The sequence below is a fragment of the Apteryx rowi genome, unplaced genomic scaffold, assembly GCF_003343035.1.
Source record: "Apteryx rowi isolate R43461 unplaced genomic scaffold, aptRow1 scaffold_126, whole genome shotgun sequence".
NCBI lineage: Eukaryota > Metazoa > Chordata > Aves > Apterygiformes > Apterygidae > Apteryx > Apteryx rowi.
Genome location: NW_020447486.1, coordinates 1 through 22,345, shown reverse-complemented (window position 1 = coordinate 22,345; position 22,345 = coordinate 1). Strand labels below are relative to the sequence as shown.

The 22,345-nt window shown below is 44.5% G+C and overlaps 1 protein-coding gene across 1 annotated transcript; it reads right to left on the bottom strand.

The window, feature by feature from the left end:
* Positions 1–701: 701 nt before the first annotated feature.
* LOC112961000 (tolloid-like protein 2) lies at positions 702–21,939 on the bottom strand (the record flags this gene model as incomplete). The annotated part of the gene is made up of 13 exons (XM_026055761.1): positions 702–1,327; positions 1,741–1,806; positions 2,729–2,845; positions 3,125–3,178; positions 4,772–4,819; positions 12,895–13,692; positions 15,593–15,843; positions 16,531–16,744; positions 17,569–17,696; positions 18,579–18,704; positions 20,336–20,516; positions 21,263–21,423; positions 21,862–21,939. Coding segments are annotated over 8 exons (1,274 nt in total), but the record flags the coding sequence as incomplete, so codon positions are not given.
* Between the last annotated feature and the right edge of the window lie 406 nt (positions 21,940–22,345).

The following is a 22,345-nucleotide window of genomic DNA, read 5'->3' as shown; positions in this document are numbered from 1 at the left end:
CCCTTGGCCAGATGAACGATGGCTGCAGCCACCTCTCCTGGAGGAGAGCACTCCTTCCCAGTTCAGTGGCTGGAGCTCTGGTTCCCTTCAGTACTGCCTGCCTCAGTGGGACCTCAGGCTGCTCTTGGGGGCTGCTCTCATTTCTTGGGTGCTCTGTACCCCTAGTCTTTCCACAAATCCTGAGCACATTCCCTATTGCTTCTCTCCATCCTCCTCCCACCATCTCCTCTGTGCCTTCTGCTCTCGCTGAAGCATTTGCCAAAACAATCCTGCCTGTCACAGTGGCCACTCAGCACCTCCACATGAATCAACCTGTGTGCTAGGACACGAAACCCTCAGCAACCAGTCTGTCACTGCAGCGACTCAAGGTGACCTCCTCAAAGCCAACATTTATTCATCTCCTGGAGAACAGTGCATTACCTCCCAAATAGGCACCAGTTCTCTCTCATCTTACCAAGGCATCTATCCTGATTCTTGGTCACTTCAGGTTCACACCTGGTGCCCCAAAGGAATGCCTTCCTGAGGCTGCAGAGGTCATTTCTCTGGATAGTGTCTCTGCCAAAATCAAAAGAGGGTACTCCTACCCCACCTCACAGCTGAGATAGCTTTTATAGGGCACAGAGGAAAGAACAGCATAAGTGAGAGACCTTTGTGGATAAAGAACAAGAGCTGAGGACTAAGGAGAACGGACATCACTATGGTTAAGGTCAGAAGGTGGAGTTTTATTCCTCCTGCATTTTTCTTGAGCATATCAGTTCATCTCAGCTGTGGTCTAGTCTCCATCTGTCAAATGAAAACAAGAAGCAGGCAGAAACAGTATCTGTGACTGCTTTTTTCTACCACTAGTTTCACTGCAAAGATTTACCTGTCCTTTATTAGATTGAATTAACCTAAATTTACTAGGACAGCAAAACCATCTCTCTGAGTTTCGGTACTCCTGGGGAGTCTCATTTTGCTTTTGTATCTCAAAGGCATCAGTTCAAACAGGTTCCTTCTTCATCCAATGTCTCTTTGTCCTGTCTTTTGTAGAAACACATGTATGCACAAAAAGAAAACTCTTTTGTCCATAAAATGCAGCCATGTGACCCTTGGTGACCAAGGAAATATTTCTGCCTGCTGTTTTTGTTCCCGGCCACTCCTTGGTGCTTTTCTTTCAGTTATAAGGTAGACGATTTTCATAAAAGGATTCCACTACAGGTGGTTCTCCTCTGGGCTTATTCATCCTTGTGAGTTTCGCTTGTGTTTGGATGTCTGTTTTGATATATTTTTCTTGATCTTCATTTACATAGATATTTGTTGTCCCCTCCATCATGGTTATATAAAAGTCCTAGAAGCAAAACATCATTTGGATGATGAACTAGGCTGATTGTCACAAAGTACTCTGGCTGCAAGAATTCCCTCCTCTCTTTGCAAACATTTTGCAGTATTTTGAAGAAAATAACATATTTGCTCACACAGCAGGTTCATCCCTCCTTCTCCCTCCATTTCTGCCCCTGCAGGATGCAGGTCTAATGTCTGTGTACTCTGAAACAATGGTAATCCATTGTTGGCCTCTCCCAGTCATCCGGGACTGCGGTCAAAAGGCAGACATACAACTAGAGACAGTAGTAATGTAGGAGCCACAAGCAAGTGTGGACTCTCTATTACTAGCCCAGCATTACCCTTAAATCCAGGCCTGTGTTTAGTAACTTACTCAGCAGCATGTGTGTTACATTAAAGATCAGTTAATAGATGACTTACTTCTGAAGGTCTGGGAGGGGATGATTCATATTCATGTTGTTCTTGCACATTGGGACTTTGGCTCTTCTGAAGCAGTAAACAAAACAGTGACACACAACACATGTTACAATTTACCAACAGCTGCATGAGAAGCACAGAGCACTGAGAAAATGTTCTGTTATTAAACAGTTTCAGAGCTGAGGACACACCCAAGGTATAAATAACCATGCAAGATGTGATATCCAACATATTCTAAGCCAGATCCCAAAATGTTCTTTCATTTGGCACAGTCCCAGAGGTCACTTGATGCCTGCCCAAGGGAATGATCTTGCAGAAGGGAAACCTCAATGCCTGAAAGTCACSTTCACTAGAACAACCAAAATCATCTGCTCCTTTAACACAGCAGAAAACCTTTACTTGCACATTTACATTCAGAAAAAATCCTGATGTTAACATGCAACAGCCAAAGGGAAATTACCTTTCCCAGTATGATTACAGAGGTAAGAAAATATAAAGACCCATGAAAGTACTAGAGGTGGTTAAAAACATCTGTGAAGTGGCAGGGAGGGAGAGGACTGTTTTACATAGAACCATTCACATTTTGCTGCCATGACACTTCACATTTTCTTCCTCCATGGGCAGGTTGACTCCCTCTTCAGTGATGTGAGTGCTTTTTCACCCAGAGGAAGGAAGTGAGGATAAATAAATAAATAAATGATAAATAAATCCACTAAAGAACAGTGGTGATATAATTTTTTGATTTTCTGCTAGTTAATAGCCCACTTGGGCCTGTTCCTCCTTATTTTCACATGAATTTCTCTTTTATCTTTATGGTCCTGTAAATCCTAAGCTGAGGTCCAGCCTTTCAGAGACTGAGCAGAGAGAGTTCAAGTGCCTCCAGATGTGGATCTGAACTTCCCGAGAGCTCCAGAGAGTTATGGATCAGGCTTCTGATGTGAAGGTCTATGCATGGAAATGAAAAGGTGCCCAGAAAATGAGAGGTAGTCACCTGCTTCCAGCTGCAGTTTGTCCCCTGGTGAACACAGACCAGTACCAAGATGACTACAAGGATGAAGACCAGTAAGGTTGGTATCCCTGCGGCAACTCCAACCACCCAGGGCTCATACTAACTCATAAAGAAAGAGATCCAGGTCAAACACATGCAGTGGGATCCTTTAATTCTATACTTAGTAGCTGAGTGAGGGACTAGCATACAGCAAGAATAGCTAGTGCGCATATATCCTGTGAGGGACAAAAGCACAGCCTTGGATCACAGCAACGGCATCCAGCCCAGCAGTACTGCACACTGGGATGGATGGGGGAAGCAGAGATTTGATTTCAGAGGGAAAATGTTCTATAAGTGAGACTGTAATCAATCAGATTAAGTAACAAAACAAGCTCTCACCCCATAAGAACAATCTGCCTGAATGGTTGTGGCTCCAGATGTATTTGCGGAAGTCTAGAAATAAGACAGTTACGGATCATTTACAAAACATATTTTCTATAAAGCAAGGAAGGACAGAGGCTAGGTGAGCAGTTGCAATGCATCTACAACAGCATGCCGTAGGTAACAAACAGAGCACCCAGCTGCACTCTAAGGTAGCTGTACTTGTTCGTTATAAGCAAGAACCTAAACTCTGATCCTTCCAACAGGAGCTCTGATCGAGTGGAAAGAATATACATTCTTCCTCAAAAAGGGGCTTGAGGCTGGGAGAAAACATACAGAAGAGAAAAGTACAAATGTATGCCAGAGAAAGCTGGATTCAGAAGGAAAAGCAGCACAAAGAGAGTGGGATGCCCCAAGGAAAGATGTGCTCTTACAACAGCTTGCACCTGCTCCCTGTCCTTGCCCTGATGCTGGAGACAGCTGCCTGCACTGCCTTGCCTGGAAGATCAATCAGCAGAGAGTGCCTTAGCTCATGCACAGAGTGCAGGGCATTGGCAAACCTGGCACATCCCAAACCAGAACCATCTGGCTTTTTCTAGCCATTACAAGCTGTCACATCCAGCCCCAAATGACAAGGGAGCTGAGAAAGTCAATCACGTAAGCAGTGATGGCAGCACTTGTTATCCTCTCTCCCAGGCTGACCGACTACCTCAAGCCTGCAGCTCTCGCGCTGACATCCCCTCTGGCAGAGGGCCACAGGCTCCAGTGTCCATCCCAGAGGGCTGTGGGAGGGGCTTTGGGAACAGGCCACAGCGCAAGAGCTGTACATAGCTTCTCAAAGGTGACAGGTTGGCCATTTCGCCTCTGGTCCCTACAACTACTAGATGCTCTGTTTATACAAGAAAAAAACCACAGAACAATACCCAAATCTATATTCATCTTTCAGTAACTAAGTAGCCATAAAAATTGCCCTTCCCTGAGGTATGTTGTAGCTGGACTGATTGTCCTCAATACCTATAATTCAGCAGTAAAATGCATTTGATCCCTGACTGGATAATCCAGCAGTAAAATGCAAAACAACAAAGAGACTGCATGTTAGAACAGAGACCATGTTTTGAAGTACAGCAAGTGGGAAGACAAGCTTATAAAGGCCACATCTTTGCATGCCCAGAATCTTTTTTATGGGAAAGGAGAAGAAACACATGTCTTTTGGCTAAGAATTAGCATTGGTGTGCACTCTTATTGGGTGTCAGGACATTTAAAGAACCCTCTTATAACTGTTGTGATGGCTAATGGCCTGCTCCAGTCTTCATCTCCTTTCTCATCACAGAACAGAAATGACATTCAGGTTCCCTTTAGGAGCAGGAAGAAAGTTCAAGTGTATTATGGGCTTAGCAAACACACCTCATACTGCGTTTCTATATAAATGGGAAAACAGGCACAAAAAAAAAGAAAAGAAAAAAAATTTGGGTACTGTAAGCATCTCACTTGTCCTTAATGATACCATATAATATCGGTGGCATTAGGACAGTCTGTCACACAGGATCTCTATCAGCCAACCATCCATGAAACCAGCTTTTTCTATTCCAGAATCATGCACTCAGCTTCCACAGATAATATGATAGTGAGCAATCAGTTGATCTTAGCCCTATGCAGTGCACTTACCAAATTTACAGCTTTGTTGTAAAGAAGTGACAAAGAGGGTGTTGTCACCTGCAAAGAAAAAAAATAAAGAAAAACAGAACTGAGTATTAGCAATTGCAATGTGCTACTGGCCAAGGATGCAAGTGGGGAGGGATGTCTCTGAAGTGTCTGGAGATGGTGGCAGAAGAATATACCAGTTTGATCTCAACACAGAAGGCATGCTAGTTACTCCAGGGAAAACACAGAATATACCATCCTATTATTTAAGAAAATGATATAAGGCAGTATGGACTCATTTGCCTGAATTGCTTACACCATTCAGAGCAGTCAGGGCCTTATCATTTAATGAATTTACCCTGACATCTCCCAGGTGAGAAGGGGCAGGCTGTTTATTCCCACTATGGCTTGGGAGCTAAAGGACAGAGGTGGCTTGTAAGATAGCAAAGATTTGCACCTGCAACCTTTGAGCCCCAAACTATCACACATGCCTGCTCCTGTTGGTTCAAGGGCAGCTGAAAATGATCTAGACACATTAACTCTTTCCTGACTGAATTGTTTACAGACACAGGAGGGGAAGTATCCAAAAGAGCTTCTGCTAGACACACTGTCTGCTCTGGATGCTGTGCTCTCTGTTTGTGGAGCAGCTGGATACATGGGCTTTGCCATCCTGGGAGGAATGAGGAAAGAGTTTGGAGGGAGTTAAAAACTTTCTGCCCCCTCAGAGTTTGCTTTCTTTCAGTATTATTTCCCAGTTATGGCACACACACACTCTAACCAGGGGCTGTGCAGAAATGCAGCATATGCTACCCAGGAGCTCTGGCTGCAATTACTCAGACCCGACTCTTAACTTCTATGCTGGTGTAGGTCTTACTGCTGGAAGCAATATTGGGTTCATCAAATGGCGAGCCCTGTGAACAGCTTGGGCTGCCTGTAGAGACTGGTGCTAGTGACTGCATTGGGAATAGCACTACAGAGAGGCTTAGCTTCAGAGGTAGCTAATCAGGAGAAGAGATGCAGTCCCCTCCCCTGTCCTATAATGCAGGGTCAAGTAGTACATATCTCTGTATGAAACAGCTCTTTTAAGACAGTTGGGTTCAGTGTGAATCCTGAACCTGAGCCAGTGCCAGGAACATGCAGGAATTAAATAAATGGGAGTGAAAGAGCAAAGCTGCTGAAGTCTCCATTTGAACTGAAACTCTGGTTAGGTGGCAGGTGACAGGAAAAGGCTGAAAGAGAGCGTCACTTTGCACCCACAAAGAATCAGTAGAGAGAGAGACAGCAGACTCCCTCCCCAGACTTCTTCTGACTACAGTAGGTTCTGCTGCCATGCACTGAATAAGGCCTGGTTACTGTAGCACAAGGAGGTCAGTGCAGAGAAAGCAAGTTGACAGAAGTCTGGATATTGCAGGTTATGGAGAAGGAGGGCTCATAAAGCTAGCAAGCTGTGAGAGATTTAGCTCTTCAGGCTTAGCTCAGTCTAAGTCCTGCAGTCTTAGAGGGGGGAATATCACTGGGTGTCAAAGATCAGAATCCAGAACAAAATCAAAGAGGAGAAGAGATTTTTGGAAGGTACAGAATTTATCGTCCCATCACAGACACCAACTGGAGGCTTGTTCAGAAGTGCTGCCTTTATATGCAAGCTGTGGACACTGTACTGGGAGTGTAACCTTTAGCTTAAAAGACAACAGATGTTGGGAAAAGCCTCTGAGCATGCAGATACATTTAGCGATTGGTCACTGAGTAAAAAGGATCTCTTTCAAACTCCCAAGGGGCACAGGTATTGCTGAACCCAGGCTACCTGCTGGGAATGAAATACAGTAGAGACATTTCTCACTTGAGTTTTCTACTGTGCATTCCTTGAACTTCCTGAATGAAACACGCCTTTCTGAACAGCTGACCTGTTAATGTTTACATTTTTATTTTCATATTTGCCTCTTCTCTGAAGCTGTAAATTTATTTTATTCCCTTCTTTTTGGTGCATGCAGGTTAAATAAAAGTCTAAATAAAAGGAACAACATAAACAACATGTGTTCACCTGTCTGTGCTCAAGTTATTCAGGAAACTATGTGATTTGTATGTGCAATTAAGTATTTACAACTATAAGTTACCAGCTAGGAACAGGTTTGTCTATTACTTGCAAATAACCCAATTGGTAGCTCTTGATTTGGGTAGAAACGTTTTTCCTAACTAATGTAATCTCCCTTCCAAACCATAAGTATTAAATTTCTTAAGGTGGTGCACTAGAGGACAGACTATATAAAGTAGGCCCTTATTTAAAGGAAAAGCCTGGTTCTGTACTTGAATCTCTAACAGGTGACTTGCAGGGCACTAGGCATTCATGCTCTTCTCTGAGCTGCCTTGACTTCCAAAAAGCAGGATTCAGTACATCTTACAGTCATATTTGGAAACTGAGGTCCCTAACCTCTTCTCAAGCACATACAGAAAGATGTAGCAACACATATAAAAATAGGTGTCTCATAGTCATACAGTAGTTTAAAACCACTGTCTCAAGCCACTTGCAAAAGTGGATCAGTATGGCTTGCAAATTTGTACATTGTACATTGTCAGGAGAGATAAGAATGGTCTCTTATGTAAACTATTATTAACTTCCTATTTGTTTACTTCAAAAATGAAAGAAGAGGATTCTTCTAATCCTCGTGGTTGAAACTCCTGCTCCCCCTGCCTCCATTTCTAAAATGGAAGTGAGTACAATTCAATATTGTGATGTCTTTCTTGATCCTCAGACAAATGTCTGCAGAGCCCCAGCTCTTCCTCATAGATTGCCCAAACTACTCCAAAGTGATGTCTGGAGCTGTGAGTGTCAATGATCCTGATGGGGGTCAGGTAGGTTTCCCAGCAGAATTAAGCACCACACTTACTACTGTCTGGGAAGAGCACATCTTGGAAGGGAGAAAGTCTTATACTGCAGCTGAAATCAAAAAAAAGTTGCACCCTTTCCATCTCCCTTTTCCCCATAACTCATAGCAGCCAACAGATGCAGAAACTGAAAGAGAGACCACAAGGAGACAGCCCTCTTTCCTCTCCAAAGTCAGCCTCACTGGGCCCCCGCAGCTCTGTACAGGAGAGCTGCTTGGTGAAGGGAGCAGAAGGGAGATGGACAAATGCAATCAACACACAAAACCAGGAATCAGATGCTCTGGATTTACTTTATAGCTCTACCATAGACACCTCCACCTCTCAGCATCAGCTCTCCAACATGTGGGTAATATTCCTTTCCTCCCAGCATTTCTCGAACTTGTTCAAATTGTGATTGTGCATGGGCAGGGACCATCTCCTCTTCCGTGCTTACACAGTCCCAGCTGTAACACCTGGCTGCCTCTTGGACAGAGCCAGCACAGACTACATCCCACTCATTGGGTAGGGCTGGGATTATTCCTGTAGAAGAGACACAGATGGAGATCCCACAGGGACCAATACAGGCACAGTGAAAAAGATCAACAAAGGTTAGAGAGAGTACAAATCTATCATTTCAGTTTGTGTGCAGTTAACAAGTAACTCTGTACTGTGCTCCATCAGTTCTGCAGTTGCTCCAAGATCCTTTGAGAACATACTTTCAGTGAATAGTCATGGAATTAATTCACTACTAAATTTCACAAGAGAATGTTGCTTTAGCCTTAGAACCAGCTAGCTGCCGGGAAAGAAATTTTCACTCCCAGCCATTCTCACCCATCCATTTCTAAATAGATGCTGTATGTGTTTCAACAGATCCAGCCTCACAGGACAGTAAATCTTCTCAAGATCTGTTATAAACATCCAGGGCACAATTTTCCTCTTTGCTGCAACCCCTTTAAGACCAGGTAGTACCTTCAGGACATAAAAGCTGGGATACGCACTAACATCAAAGTAGAAGTCTGAGGCCATTGGTTGCATTGCAGAGAAATGCAGAACTAACGAAAGGGCCAGTTTGATTGATTTGGTCAGGGCAGAGAATGGGAGGGTTGAACATTCACAGGGAGCATTTAATCTAACAGCTAAGTACTCCCATGGCCTCCCCTCTCTTGCACTCTGACTTCTCCCCTCCACTTCCATCCAAACAAGACTAAAGAGAGACACAACTCCCACTCACCATTTTGCTCTGCTTCCCAAGAAATCCTTGCACGTATTCACAGCTGACCAGCTGACTTCAGAGTTAGCACTCCTCTTAGAATGAGTTTCTCTTTGTGTTAAAACACAAATTGCAGACCCACAAGAGGAAGAGACAATGACATTTCTCTCAGGGTGACTCAGACAACCTGGCTGGGTCCCAGCACACCTAATAGAGCAGTTCCTCAAACAGGATCCTGCCAGGGGCAGAGTTTGGCGAGTGCATGGAAAACTGGACTTCAGGGTACAAAGGACTCTGCCTCTTTCATATCTGCTTCATGTCAAATAAAATTGCTCCTGGCTCTGAGTATGTGTTTAATATACGCCACAGCTCAACGTTAGGTAAATTCTGCTTTCAGTTTCTAGGGCTGATGCCTTGACTACCAGAGCATGTTTACTGGGAATGCCAAGACAAAGTGGAGGATATCTACTGGCCTCTTTCATGCTTGATGCAGAGACCAATGGGCCTGCCACTAGGTACTCATGCTTTTAAACGTCAAAGAATCTCCTCTCAAACAACTAAAATCCCCTCCAGCATTTCATGCGCAAAGACTGGAAGGTCCTGGGGCACTCTCTGGAAAATTAAATACCGTTTCTAGCAATAGGCAGAGAAAATGAGAAACAGCCAAGTCACACAGCACTGGTGGCAGGCAACATTGAAAGAAATTAAGGGCAGAGGCTATTTGGGCAGCAGGGAAGATGTAAGCCTGTGAGAGATCTTTATAGATTCAACAGGTAGATCCTGCACACAGCAAGAACTTGTCTTGCTGCTACCGCAAATGTCTGCGTATTTCTCTAACAGCTGTGACTCTTTCTTGTTCACATTCCATCTTCTATTTTACCTCCTATTTCCTGCTGGCTTCACTTGGGCTGCAACATTTCTAAAGTTTCAGCATCAGCTTGGAACATAACTCTAAGTAAGATTGGAGGCTTTCTGGCCCTCCATTTCAGAAATTATGTCCACCAAGTGACCCAACTGCCAGCTTCTGTGCTTATTCTAAGGTCATATTAGGCAATAACACTCTGGTGCAGGAAGCGGCATGGGGGCTGTGTGCTTATTCCTTCCTTCGGCTCTGTTGCTGCTTGTCTTTGGGAGCAGCTGGAAGAAAATTCTGTCACCGTGAAGTTTTGAGTGGCTATGACAAACAGCACAGGAACAGTACGGGTGGCAGGAGATGCACAAACTGTGTGTGTGTGGGCAGGGGGAAGGACACAGACATGATCCTTAAGAAGTGGGATAGGCATCAAGCAGAGAACAGAAAGAGGAAAAAAAGCATTTTAGATGCTGCCTGGCTACTAAACATTTGCTGCCACAGCGACAGTGCAGAGCACAAGGTTGCAGTAAGAACCCTCTCACTTTTAAAGGCTAAAACATAAGTTTCATGGAGCTCTGTATCAGACTGTCACAGATGCTTCAGGTTTGCATTGCTACTTTTCCTAGGAAATGGCTGTATGAACAGAAAAATTCTGCCTCACGTTCATATCGCTGTCCTGCTTTGCATGGGAGTTTCATGTCCTGAGGTCTTTGCAACCCACTGCTGAAGGCCATATTCTGTAGTGCAGTAAATTGCCCCCCTCTTCTGAAGTCCACTTATGGACTAATTCCCAGATCTATGATGTTTATTGCTGTAGATCTGCATCTCAGCCAATTAAGGGATCAGTGCAGAACGAGACACAATGGTGTAGACCTTTTGGCTGACCATGCCATTCCTCTGCCCTATTTCCTAAACATGCTCTGGATTCTAAAATCCAAGACAAAGGCACATGTGAAGGTCATTTTCTGCAGAGAGTAAATCCCAACTGGCATTAGTAGCAGACACAAACAATGGATGGCAGAACAAGCAATGTATTAAGAAATTTCCTCCCCTTGAAGAAACAGTAAATGCATGCATACAACAGAACGTGCAACTGAATCCACAGCCTTTAATGAATGCAGAGACTCGTTCTGGTCATAGGTACATTTGGGATTGCCCCCACATCCTCCTCTCTTCCCCCTCTTAAAAAATGATTTTATTCAGTGAAATGTAAAACCACAGAAAGACTGGAATATGGAGGCACACCTTAAAGAGCCTGACAATTTTTTCTTTTTTTTTTAAGAAACTTTCACACATTCGAATTATTGACTGTTAAGCCTAGCCGGTACAGCAGAAATGTTCTACATAGATCATTGGTTGAAATGTAGAGTACAACAGTTGTGAATACACTGTCACGAGACATCTGTTTGAATGCTAACAAATGTAGCAGATCTGTCAAACCACATTGCAAGCATCTGCAGCGAACCAGAGTATACAATCCAAAGACCAAGCAAGATGAGAAATTATCAGAACATGAAACAAAGATGTTAAAGTACACAGGAAGCTTCTGAAGTAACTTCTCTCCAGAGTAATTACTCCCATTAGAGAGCCAGGAAATCTGAACGCTGCTTGCCAGTGAAACTTTCCTTCAGTTTCACAGGGAACATGAATGTCTTGATTCTATTTCTGGCYCTCTGTTACTCGGATTTTGCTTGAATGGGGGCAAGTAAGAGAGGGACAAAAGCAGACCCCATTTAGCAGAGCTCACTTCCTCAGACCTGTGTTGTCAAACAGCAAAAGATCAAAAGCCTTGCCAATAAAATGAAGGCTATAAAATTTTAAAAGAGAAACAAAACAGAACTAAAAAAAACCCAAGCAGAAGTAATATGGTTTTGTACAGCCTGCAATAAAGCCATGGTCAGTGGTACAGTACTGTTCACATGACACTTATTAAGGCTTTGACTACTGGTCTTCTACATGCAGATTTTATATACATGTAATTTTGTGTGTGTGTGTGTGTGCGCGCGCRCACACACGTACATAAATTATTTTTCTTTTCTTGTTCTAAGCAAGAAAATATTTTCATGCATTTGCTTCCCCTAGTATTCACAATAATTGGATCATATTCTGTTTAAGGACTTGTGGAAAGGGCTGGGGTCTATTTATTAACCGTCCAGAAATGCCCTCATCTCTAAAAATGTCATTTGTACCTGACACTGGTGCTGCCCCACATTTTCCCACAGTCATACACTAGAGGAGGAGGTGTCACCCTGGGGCCTGACAGTACATTGGTTATGTAAACATAGTAATCCTTGGATTATAAATACTTTATTAAAGCTAACATACCTCAGCTTTTAGCTCATAATTGCCCATGAGTGCCTTAATGAAATGCCATTCAGAATAAAGCCTTTTTTTTTCTTTTTTTTCTTCCCATAACCAACAGCACAATTACAACAGTTCCCCAAAAGGTGCAGTTTCCCCTACTTTTTCCCCAAAGAAGTGCCAAGATAGCTGATAATTTTGCAAGCCCATGGCTTGGTAGCTTCCACATACATAAATAACTGTAACATACAGCATGTCTCAGCCTTAAAGCTCAAAGTGCTTAAGTCACCACCTTGCTTGCACATCTGGGTTACAGACTTGCAATCATGTCAAGAGACTGGGCCATGGCTCAGCAAAGACTGGGGAGAAAGCAGAAACCAGTGGAGCTCTCCTGTTCCTAGTCCCATGCCTTGGGCATGCACATGCTCAGCAGGTTCCCAGAGCTCACCAGAACTGACCTCTAGCACAGCCTGTGTCCCTCTACCTGAGGAACAGCCAGCAACACAGTGCTGAGATATTTTGACTAACTCTGACCTGGCATTTCCTTCTGCGAGATGCTCTGCTAGCTGATGCGGCAGAGAGCTCTGTGGTTGCTGTGGGGAACTCTGGGAAGAGCAGCTCAGGCAAGAGAAGGGAGGACTTAGGAGAGGTAGCACTAGGGAACAACAGAAGGGCRGGAAGGAAGGAGCATAAAGTAGGCTGGGAAAGCAAAGAGGGTGGAGTGATGAGGGAAGATTTTTTATTTAAGATAAGGCCTGGACTGTTGCCACAGTCATCTGAGCTGCCTTGTCGTGGCAGAGTAATGGGACCAGACTGTGAGTGCTCCAGTGGCTAAGTGTGCCCTGACCCCCACCACAGCACTTCCCCATCATCCACAGCCTTTCCCTTGGCCACTGCATTGAAATGCTTCCATTCAACACGTACCATGACAATTACTGCAGATCAGGCACTGGGCACTTCTTGTTGATCCTGGTCCAAAGTAGACAGCAGCCCTAAAGAGACCCTCCCCATGTCCCTGCCTASCTGTCTACACACACAATAACCAAGACAATAAATAGATGGGACAGAAGGAGTCATGGAATCTGGAGTCACAGCCATCTGGTTGCTGACTTATTGCATGGAGTATTTTGGGCTGGTAGGGGACAGTGGGTGGCCCCAAAGGTTCACCGAGAAAATCCTACTGGGTGGCTGCCCACATCATCTGCTCCAGAAGATGTGTTCAGACAGCTCATGTGTACAGGATGCTTAGGAAATGTCACCTAGAAATAGGATATGCACGAAACTAAGGCTTTTTTTCAGTTCAAACTCAGTCTTCACTCAGCCCATGGCAAGCTGTGCAAAATACAAGATTTATGCCCTGGCAGGTGTGATTAGAAGACAATTTTTGGTCCTGGGTATGTTAGCAAGAGAAAGGTCACACTAATTTTTTCAGAGGCAAACCATTGAACTGGATTTAGTTTTAGTTACAGAAAATACTGCACACTGCTTTTGGTCAGGTGTACAGGAGCTTTAAAAAAAAAAAAAGATAAAGATCACAGTTCAATGTCTCAGTCTTCAGATGGGGAATGTCTGTGAGGAGCAGTCAAACTACTTTCTCATGTGCAGTGCATCCTGAAATTTGGTACTTATGTATCGGGCGTGAAAGCCTTTCTTGTTGATGGTGTCATCTGTGTGGAATCGAATCATGATGGAATCCCCTGCAGAGTAGATTTCTTCCAAAGGCTGCAGGAAAGAAAATAAGACAGCACAAAGTGGTGAAGTCTGCTTGCTAAATAGTTGTCTGCACAATGATGGCAAGGTTTAAGCTCACAGTGAAGACAGACTGGCCAGGAAACACGAATACTGAGCGTTCAGTATGTCCTGCCCTGCTTTGACTTCTTGAGCACATCACAAAGTAGAAGACCTCTTACTTGTCAGGAAATCATGGTGCTAGGCACCAGATTTCTGTCAACTGTGGTTCAGGTCAAACTGATCCTCCCCCAGGGCTGGGACAGAGAAGATGACCTCGTGCATCCCCCTCCAGTCCTACTGCTTTCTGTGACTGCTCAAGAGGTCAATCAACCACTGTATCAATTCACCAGGTTGGCAGAGAGAAGCAGGGAAGCTTATGCAACCCTTGCCTTCATGCAGGGATTCTTTTGCTCTCCCAGAGCTCAGCAGTTGTTGATGCTTTTACTCCATACAGGTTGAGTACCTTGGTTAGAATCAAGCAGAAATAGAAGTGCTACCTTCAGACAAATTCAGTCCTACTGCTCTGGGCAGGTTGGCAGCAGCAGGCCTCCTAGAAAACAGGGCTGGAAGGCTCCCCAAGAAATCCTCCTCCTGCCCCAAAACAAGATCAGACTCACCAAAAACATTACTATCAGATGACTGCCCAACATGCTTTAAAAGTCACTTGCCATGGAGATCCTTCGTCTCCCAGACATCCATTCCAATGCTTTCCCATCCCCACCATCAGGAAGTTCTTCCTCACATATAACCTGGATCTCTCTTGCTGCAAATTTAAGCCCATTACTTCTCCAAACAATCCCTGTCCCAACTCAGTGGACACAGAGAACAGCTTGTTCCCTTGATCTTTACATGCTGGCATTTTATGTTTGAAGATCGATGCCAGTCCACTCTACAATCCCAGTTCTACCAATTGTTCTTTGTAAGTCACATTCATTGGACTCCTTGGTTATTCTTTTTCCAGTCTTCTGAGCTTGCTTTAAATGATTCTACTATTTTCAGGAAATGACACAATCCAAACTGGACCCTGTTTTGCAGCTGAGGCCCTCCCAGGGTCAAATAGTGGCAGAATAACTTACTGTATCTTACATGCAAAACTCCTGTTCTCTCCCCCACTGCTGAGTTGTGACCTGCTACAACCTGCGTGTGCTTCTCTGCAGAACTGATGCTTTCCCAGCCAATCTCCTTTTCATCCTTGTACTGGTGGATGATTTCTATCCTCTGCCCTGAACTTCTTCACATTGAGCTGCTCTGCCTCTGTTTATTTTCCAGACCATTTCCCCAGTTTGCCAGGACTGTTTCAACACTCTTTCTGCCTGGTTGTGTCTTTTAAAATTCAATAAGCATCTTCTCCATTTCAATACTGAAGTCTTAGGTAAATCAAACAGAGAACCTCTGGTTTTAAATACCACTCATTATTGCCTGCATTAACAGAATCACCTCTATTAATCAGGACATAGATAATGGTTTAGGAGACAACACACCACCCTGGAGCCAACAAGCAACTCTGCAAGTCTCTCCACAGCACGGCTGCAATGTCACCTTGCTTCAGGAAGAAAGCAACTAAGGATTAAACTGGCCTTTGGAAGCTGAGTTTCCCACAGTTACACAATGTTCTAACTGCAGTGCTGGGGCACAGCAGCAGGGCAGTGCCATGCTGCTTCTCACGGCTCTGAGCCAACAAGGGAAAGTCAATTGGCAAGGTTTCCAAACCAACTTTGCGTATCAAATAAAGTGGCTGTGATGTCTGGCCATAGGGGAGTAAGCAAAAATCAGCTACAAAAAGCATTCTCATCACCAGTTTGTGTCAGTTGCCCTCTCCAAAAAGAATATAAGAATACCCTTCTTTGCCACTTCCAGCTACCCCTAAGAAATCATCACCACCATGGCTTACCCCTGAGCCACAGAAACGTCCCAGGCGGGGTGCGGTGCTGTCGTAACCATCGTAGATCTCCATGTAGTCATACCCACAGTCAGCCTCCTCCTCGATCTCAAATGTCTGGAATATCAGCTCCACCCCATACCCATCTTCAGCTACAATCACCCAGTCACAGTTGGACTGTCCTGGGTAGTTGTTGTCCCCAAACTGAGCATGGGAATACAGCTCCTTAGTTTGTACTTCAGCCTTTAAGAGGCCACCACACTCTGAAGGAAAAAGAGGGTACATAATACAGTTTCCCCAGAGGCCCCACCTCACAACAGTGCTTGTATAAAACACATGCACTTTGGTGCAGAGTTTACCTGCAGCCAACCAGGAAGATGCCTCCTCAACAATCTACTCACACATACTCTACCACTCTTAGAATTTGTTTCATTTGTTTGCAGTTGCAGAGATTTCAGAAAACTGAACCTTGGGTAAAACTAAGGTTTCCAAGACCTGTCTGGGCTGCCACAAATAAAAGATTAAGCTTGTGTCTGCCCACAGCACATCTCTGCTTCCACCATAACCCATTTAATATGGACCTTTTCTGTGTGTGGGCCTATACACCTGAGAGGCAATCCCTTGTTGGGCTATGTGATATCACCTCATATTCTGATGACTGCTGAGGGAACAGAAGTGAGCTGCTCCTCAATCAAGCATCTCCAATTTAAATATGAGAAGATGAGCAGGAATGTCTGATATGAAGAGACTCCTCAGCTGAGAAGGAAACTGGCATGAATGGTATGGTGCAAACAATGCTCTGAAAGCTGATAGCACTATTTACAACCAGTTAAAACTCAAGCTACGCTCATTTTGGAGAAAAATCTGTCTGGTTTTGCCTGGCAAACACTACAATGAGAAACCTGATGACACCTCATCACACTGGGGTATTGTCAGGAAACACAGCTTACCTGTGCTGTGCTTTGCCTCGAAGCCTTTTCTTTGTACAGAAGCATCAGAGTAAAACCTGAGGAACATCTTGTTTGTAGAAGCCACCACAGGGTCTGGTTTCTTGCTGCCACAGAAACGGCCAAGGATAGGTGACTTGCTGTTGGGCCCATCATACATTTCTAAGTGGTCATAGGCACATTCCTGGTGCTGTTCAATCTCAAACTCATTGAAGGTCTGCAATAAGAATAGAATAAGGAGAATTAAGAAAGACACCTGTAAATCTGAGTAGCTGTTTAGCAGAGGATGAAATGCCCAGAAAGAAACAGGTCAGACAATATGTCTGTCCAACTCCTCACACACAAAAAAACCCAGAACCACTTGCTTTCAGATGAGACTGATCTCAGACTGGTGGAGCTCAGTTCATAAGTATGTCCTGTGTAGCCTTAGCTCTACTGCCTTGGATGCATGCATGACAATGGTCTTCAATTACAAGCCTTATACACTCTTATTTTGCTGCTGGGAATCCTGCCTAATGCACCGAATGGGCAATTGTTCCATATTACTTCCTCCAAGGACCCCTTTGGATCCAGGCATTATTTCCCCCAAGGGCATGGACTAGCTGCATAGCTTTGGGCATGTCCTGCCATATGTATCAGTCTGCACCATAAAATGGGGCTAATGCATCCTCCCCACTGGGGCTGAGAACTGGCACTGCCCTCACCTTATGTGAAGATGGTCCCAACAGAGTGGCTCGCAAGGAGGGATAGGGAGGAGAGGGCATGATCCCAAGTGCCTGTTATACCTTCTGTTAACAGAGCAGGCAGTGCTCCACAGGCATCACCTCCTGGAGTCTCCTCTAAGCTTTTTCATCTTCTCATGTGCCTCTGAGACTTTCTGCCCATTCCTAGCCCAGAGGCAGCCTCCTGGGACCCCCTCCACCTAGCATCTCACATAGGGCCTGTGTGGATTAACCTTTCCTCTCACATGATGGCAGGGAGATATCACTTCAGCATGGCATTATCCAGCCTGCTTCTCCCCTCTCGCTCTTTGTTACTCACTACTTTCACTCGGTGGCCAGGTGTTGCAGAGATATTCCAGGTGCACTCTTTCCGGCTAGGGTACTTGTCAGGCCAGTTTGGACTGCTCATCATTCCCTCTGCGCTGCTCAGTTTGTGCTCGCAACCAGCTTGAGAGAGAGAGATCACAAGATGGAGGCATCGAGGCAGGTCTCACAAGGGAACTGTGTTGCTGTATTGTCCTACATGCTCCTCCCTGCCCACTGAAACCCTCAACAGGGCAGAAACAGGGAAGGTTTCAATCACTGAATACAGTCTTTTAGGATTACTGCATAGTTCTGGGTGGGTCTGTCCCTAGAAAGGTCTATACTTCTGATACCCCAGAGTGCAGCCAGACTAGGTGGTTGAGCTAATCAGAGAGCTGGTGAAATAGGTCATCTTACTTTCCTCTTCCTCCTCTCCTGTTCCTCCATCTCTTCTCCCCTGCTCCCAGTGACATGGTCTCCACTGTGTTGACTCTGGTGCTATCTGAGCCCTGTCTGAGCTGTTTGTTTTGCTGGCTCAGCAAGCTGAATCAGCTCATGAAGAAATCAGGCAAGCAGAGACCATACAAAGGCAGGCCATGGAAGCACATAGCCAGGGGTGGGGTGTAAAAAGAAAGAAATTTTTGAAAGCAGCGAACTGTTAGATCAGCTCAGTCTCTCTCTTCTGACTGAATCTAAGGCTTAAATGATAACAGGAGCAACAAGTCAACAACAAGGTGATGTTTCTGGTGTGCTTAATGGCTTCTTTTGCTAGCCCAGCTTCTTACTCCCACCCTGTCCATCCCCATGGCCATGTGGAGGGCCAGACTGGGGAACAGATCCAGCTAAAAAAAACCCCTCTTTTTGCTTTTGCTGGAGAGTTTTTCAGCTAAATCAGTGCTCCAGCCTGGTACACCACCCAGCTGTACAAACATGCTTCCAACATGGGGCAGGAAGCACTCTGGATCAAGAAGTGTTTGAGAATAAAGACAGCTTAACTTGCCTGGATGTAAGGAGTGGGGGTCTTACCTTCTTTGCAATCATGGCCGTTTTCATGCAACATGAACCCATTTCTGCAATGGCATACATAGCTCCCAAAAGTGTTCATACATTCGTGCTGGCAGCCACCATTATCTTTGGAGCATTCGTCCTTGTCTGGGCAGGATCAAACCAACAAATACTGAGTTGCCAGTGAGGAACAGGCTACTGCAGTTGCCAGCTGTGAGTCCCATATCCAAACTGGCAGATACCAAAGCAAACCTTAAATGTCTGCTGCTGGATTAGTCCAGTCACATTTTTAGCCTCAGGTACAATTCTTTTCAATTGTCTTTCATTCCATAAAATGCATCACAAATGTGTTTTATTAAATATTGTAGGCTTTGAATGATTAAATAGTCCTATCATTAACAGAAACCTAAGAGCAATGCCTCATTATTTTAGAATAGGGTTCAGGAGAAATATCACACAAATTTACCTGCCTAGGCAAAAAATCCACTGGCCCATCTTTAAATTTTCAAGTTCCTATATACTCTGATGAGCCCTCATCTTTAAATAGCTTTGTCTGAAAGCACAAGGAACCACACAGAAAAGAGGTTCTAAGGTATGAGCTGTTCTCTGAAGCTGCAATATGTCCCAGTGGATTTTCACTCCTCTGTGTTCAGCTCTATGCAGAAGCTACAGGGCCAAAGAAGGGCCTGTTTTTTTCACCCTTACGGGACAGTGGCACATGTAGGTAGCAGAGAAAAGGGAAGATCAGACACTTCTATTCCACCTTTTCCATGAGCAAATACAAGCAGTTTGGCTTAGAAAAATTCAGGCTTACAGTACAGGGAAAGGATCCAGAAAGCACAGTGAAAGTCACTTACTGTGGTTAGCACCCTCCCACTATCTACAGTTCCCTTCACAAACTGATCCAGCTGAAAAAAAAGTGGGATTTTGTCCCTACTGCTCTTCATGGCAGGTGTTCCTGAATCTCACTGCTCTGAGCATAGAATCTGTTCTCAATTTCCAGTCCAGTTTCATTTATGACCAGCTTATCTCCATTTTCTCTTGTGCCAGTGCTCTCCCTGGACTGCATTACCTTCCTCTGTCTCTTCACCCCCAAACATATTTCTAGCTAAAACATACCCTACCTCATCCTTCCTCTTGTTAGACTTAATAAGCCAGTCCTCTTGCTCTGATTCTCCTCTGCATCTGCCTTAATTTGAGGTCATTTTGCCTGAGTAGCTGTAGATTGCTCTACTCAAAAATATTAATACTGATCTGCTTCTGCTGAAAATACAGCATGGAACTGAAATTCCACTTTCACATAATCTCTGTAAATGCCTGCCACAAGGTGCATCACTGAAGCAAAGAGCTATGAATGGTTCAGACCAGGGGATTAGAAACCTCCAATAGCATGCAAAGCTTAGAAGGAAGGATTGCAGTACAGAAGACTTCTGGAAATTTTCTAGCTCTTCTAGTTTCAGAGAGAAAGCTAGTCTCTAATGACTCCTGAGGCAGAAAGAACTTCTGGGATCAGGCTTCCCATTGCTTCCTACTGCAAGGGACTGGGAGCATTGATGAAATCCATACACCTTTCTGACACCACACTGTGAAACTGGACCATACACTGTGCTGAGAAACAAAGATGAAAAAAGACACAGCACAGAACAACCATACTTTTTAGACGTAAATTACCATGTAATCCATTGCCTAATTTAACAGGAGCTTGAAGAAAATTCACCAAAAACAAGAGTTTCAGTCAGAGAAGACAGCCAAGCAACGGAGAGAAAACAGCCACATACCAGAGAAGAAGTGAACTTTGAACCCTTTCTTGGAGACTGTGTTGTCTGATTTGAACTCAAGCCTCATGTTGTTGCCGTATGATGTGATTACTTCAGGTTTCTCCGACCCACAGAATTTGCCGTGCAGTTTGGAGTCAGAAGCCAACCCACTGCGAACCTCAACATAGTCATATTTACAGACCTGTCAAGAAAGGAGGAGGTTTCTCAGCTCAATGGAGTCAGAACAGAGCATTTCAGAGGAAGGGGACAGAGGCTTGAGTGACAACGAAAGGAAACACCCTTATACTCAAGCATGCTCCTAATTTCCCCAAATTTTGTTCTGAGTGTCCTCACCCCCTTCCCTTGCCGCCCCAGTCTTACAGCATGGGTGTGTTTGTCAGAATAGCAGGGGTTCCATTTAATTTAGCTAAAATAATTACTTCCTCCTTATCTGAAAGCTTGACAGCCTTGACTGAACTTCAGCAGCCTGTTGAATTAGAGAAGAGCCACTGCTCCCATCTACAGTGGGGGAAGTAAGACCTGAATGCTTTGTTCAGAATCCACCCTTGGCAGGGCAGAGAACTCTATTTTATTTTGTTTATCCTGGACCAATGGAACTACCTCATTGTTCATTTCCAATGACCTCCCTACAAAAGCAGCCCAGGGGGGAAAACACCAAATAGGAAAACACCTACATTCAAAACTAGAGAGAAGATAGAGAAAAGAAGCCCATTTATAATAAAACAGCTTCAGTCCTTTCACTCGCTAGGGAAAACAGATCCAGACTTCAAGGAAAACAATTACTGCTAATGGCTCTCAATGGCTGGGAAACAACCAGAAGCTCCATCAGTGGGACACACAGTCTCTAATTCCTTGTACCCCAAAGACTTATTCAGTTCTGGGTTATCTAACAATTACACCTCCGAGACACAGGGACTGGTTACGTACATCATTGCCTTCCAGCTCAAACACTTCGAACTGCAGAGAGATCCGGTACTGGGCTGGAGCTACCACCTGCCAGACGCAGTTTTTGTTAGTAGGATATTCCTTGGGCCATCCAGGGCTAGTGATGGTCCCATTGAGCTTGGTGATGAAGCCCCCACAGGCAGCTGGAGAGGCAATAAATGAACACAAGGTTTACTTGGTTCTGTTCAGACAGAGTTTGGGCCACATTGTTAGCTAGAAAATGAATCAGACCCTGGTTGGTGACACATTTCAAATCCCAGCCTTCAGAACAACTGTTAAAATGGGGGGAGCTATGGAGAAGACAGAAACTTTACTTGCTATAAATTACAAATGAAGCACATACAGCCAGTCCATGGCCCTAAGAGCCACTTTAACTGTGTAAGATTGGTCTCCATTATACTCTGTGGCCTTGGGTTTACTGTGAATCAGCAGACTTGACGTACACAACACAGCTGGGAAGGCCAGCTTAGTAAGTTTACCCATATCTCTGATAGAATTCAAATGCCTGACCTTTGTACCCTCAAGCAAACAGTTGTAGCCCCAATCAAAAGCATGGAGAATGATGACACTGTCCTACCAACCTTTGAAGTTCACCAGCAATTGATTAACTAGAAGATAATGGAATCCTAGGGAAGACACCTTTGTCAGCTCTTTGGTAGCTTGTTACACGTGGGCAGCATCTTCACTAGGGAAAACTGACGACAGGGGAGAGACAGCTCTATTCTCCCATTTCCTTTAAAAATTCAAGACATTTCAGCTTCATCCTCCTGAGGGAGGACATGGCTTTTACATCAAAGGAATCAACCTCAGTTTGCTCTTTTGATGCAAAATTCTACCTGCGATGAAGCATTTTTTTCCTTGCTGTTTCCTGGTGGTAACGAGATAAGGCCAGATCCTCAAAATTCACAGCAATAAAATCTTCCTGTGTCTTGGTCCCAGTATCATTTTGCATTAAGAGAACTAACTAAAGCAGCGGGTGATTGTTGTGGGGGACTCCCTGCTACAGGGGACGGAGGCATCTATCTGTCGACCTGACCTCTTGTCTAGAGAGGTTTGTGGCCTGCC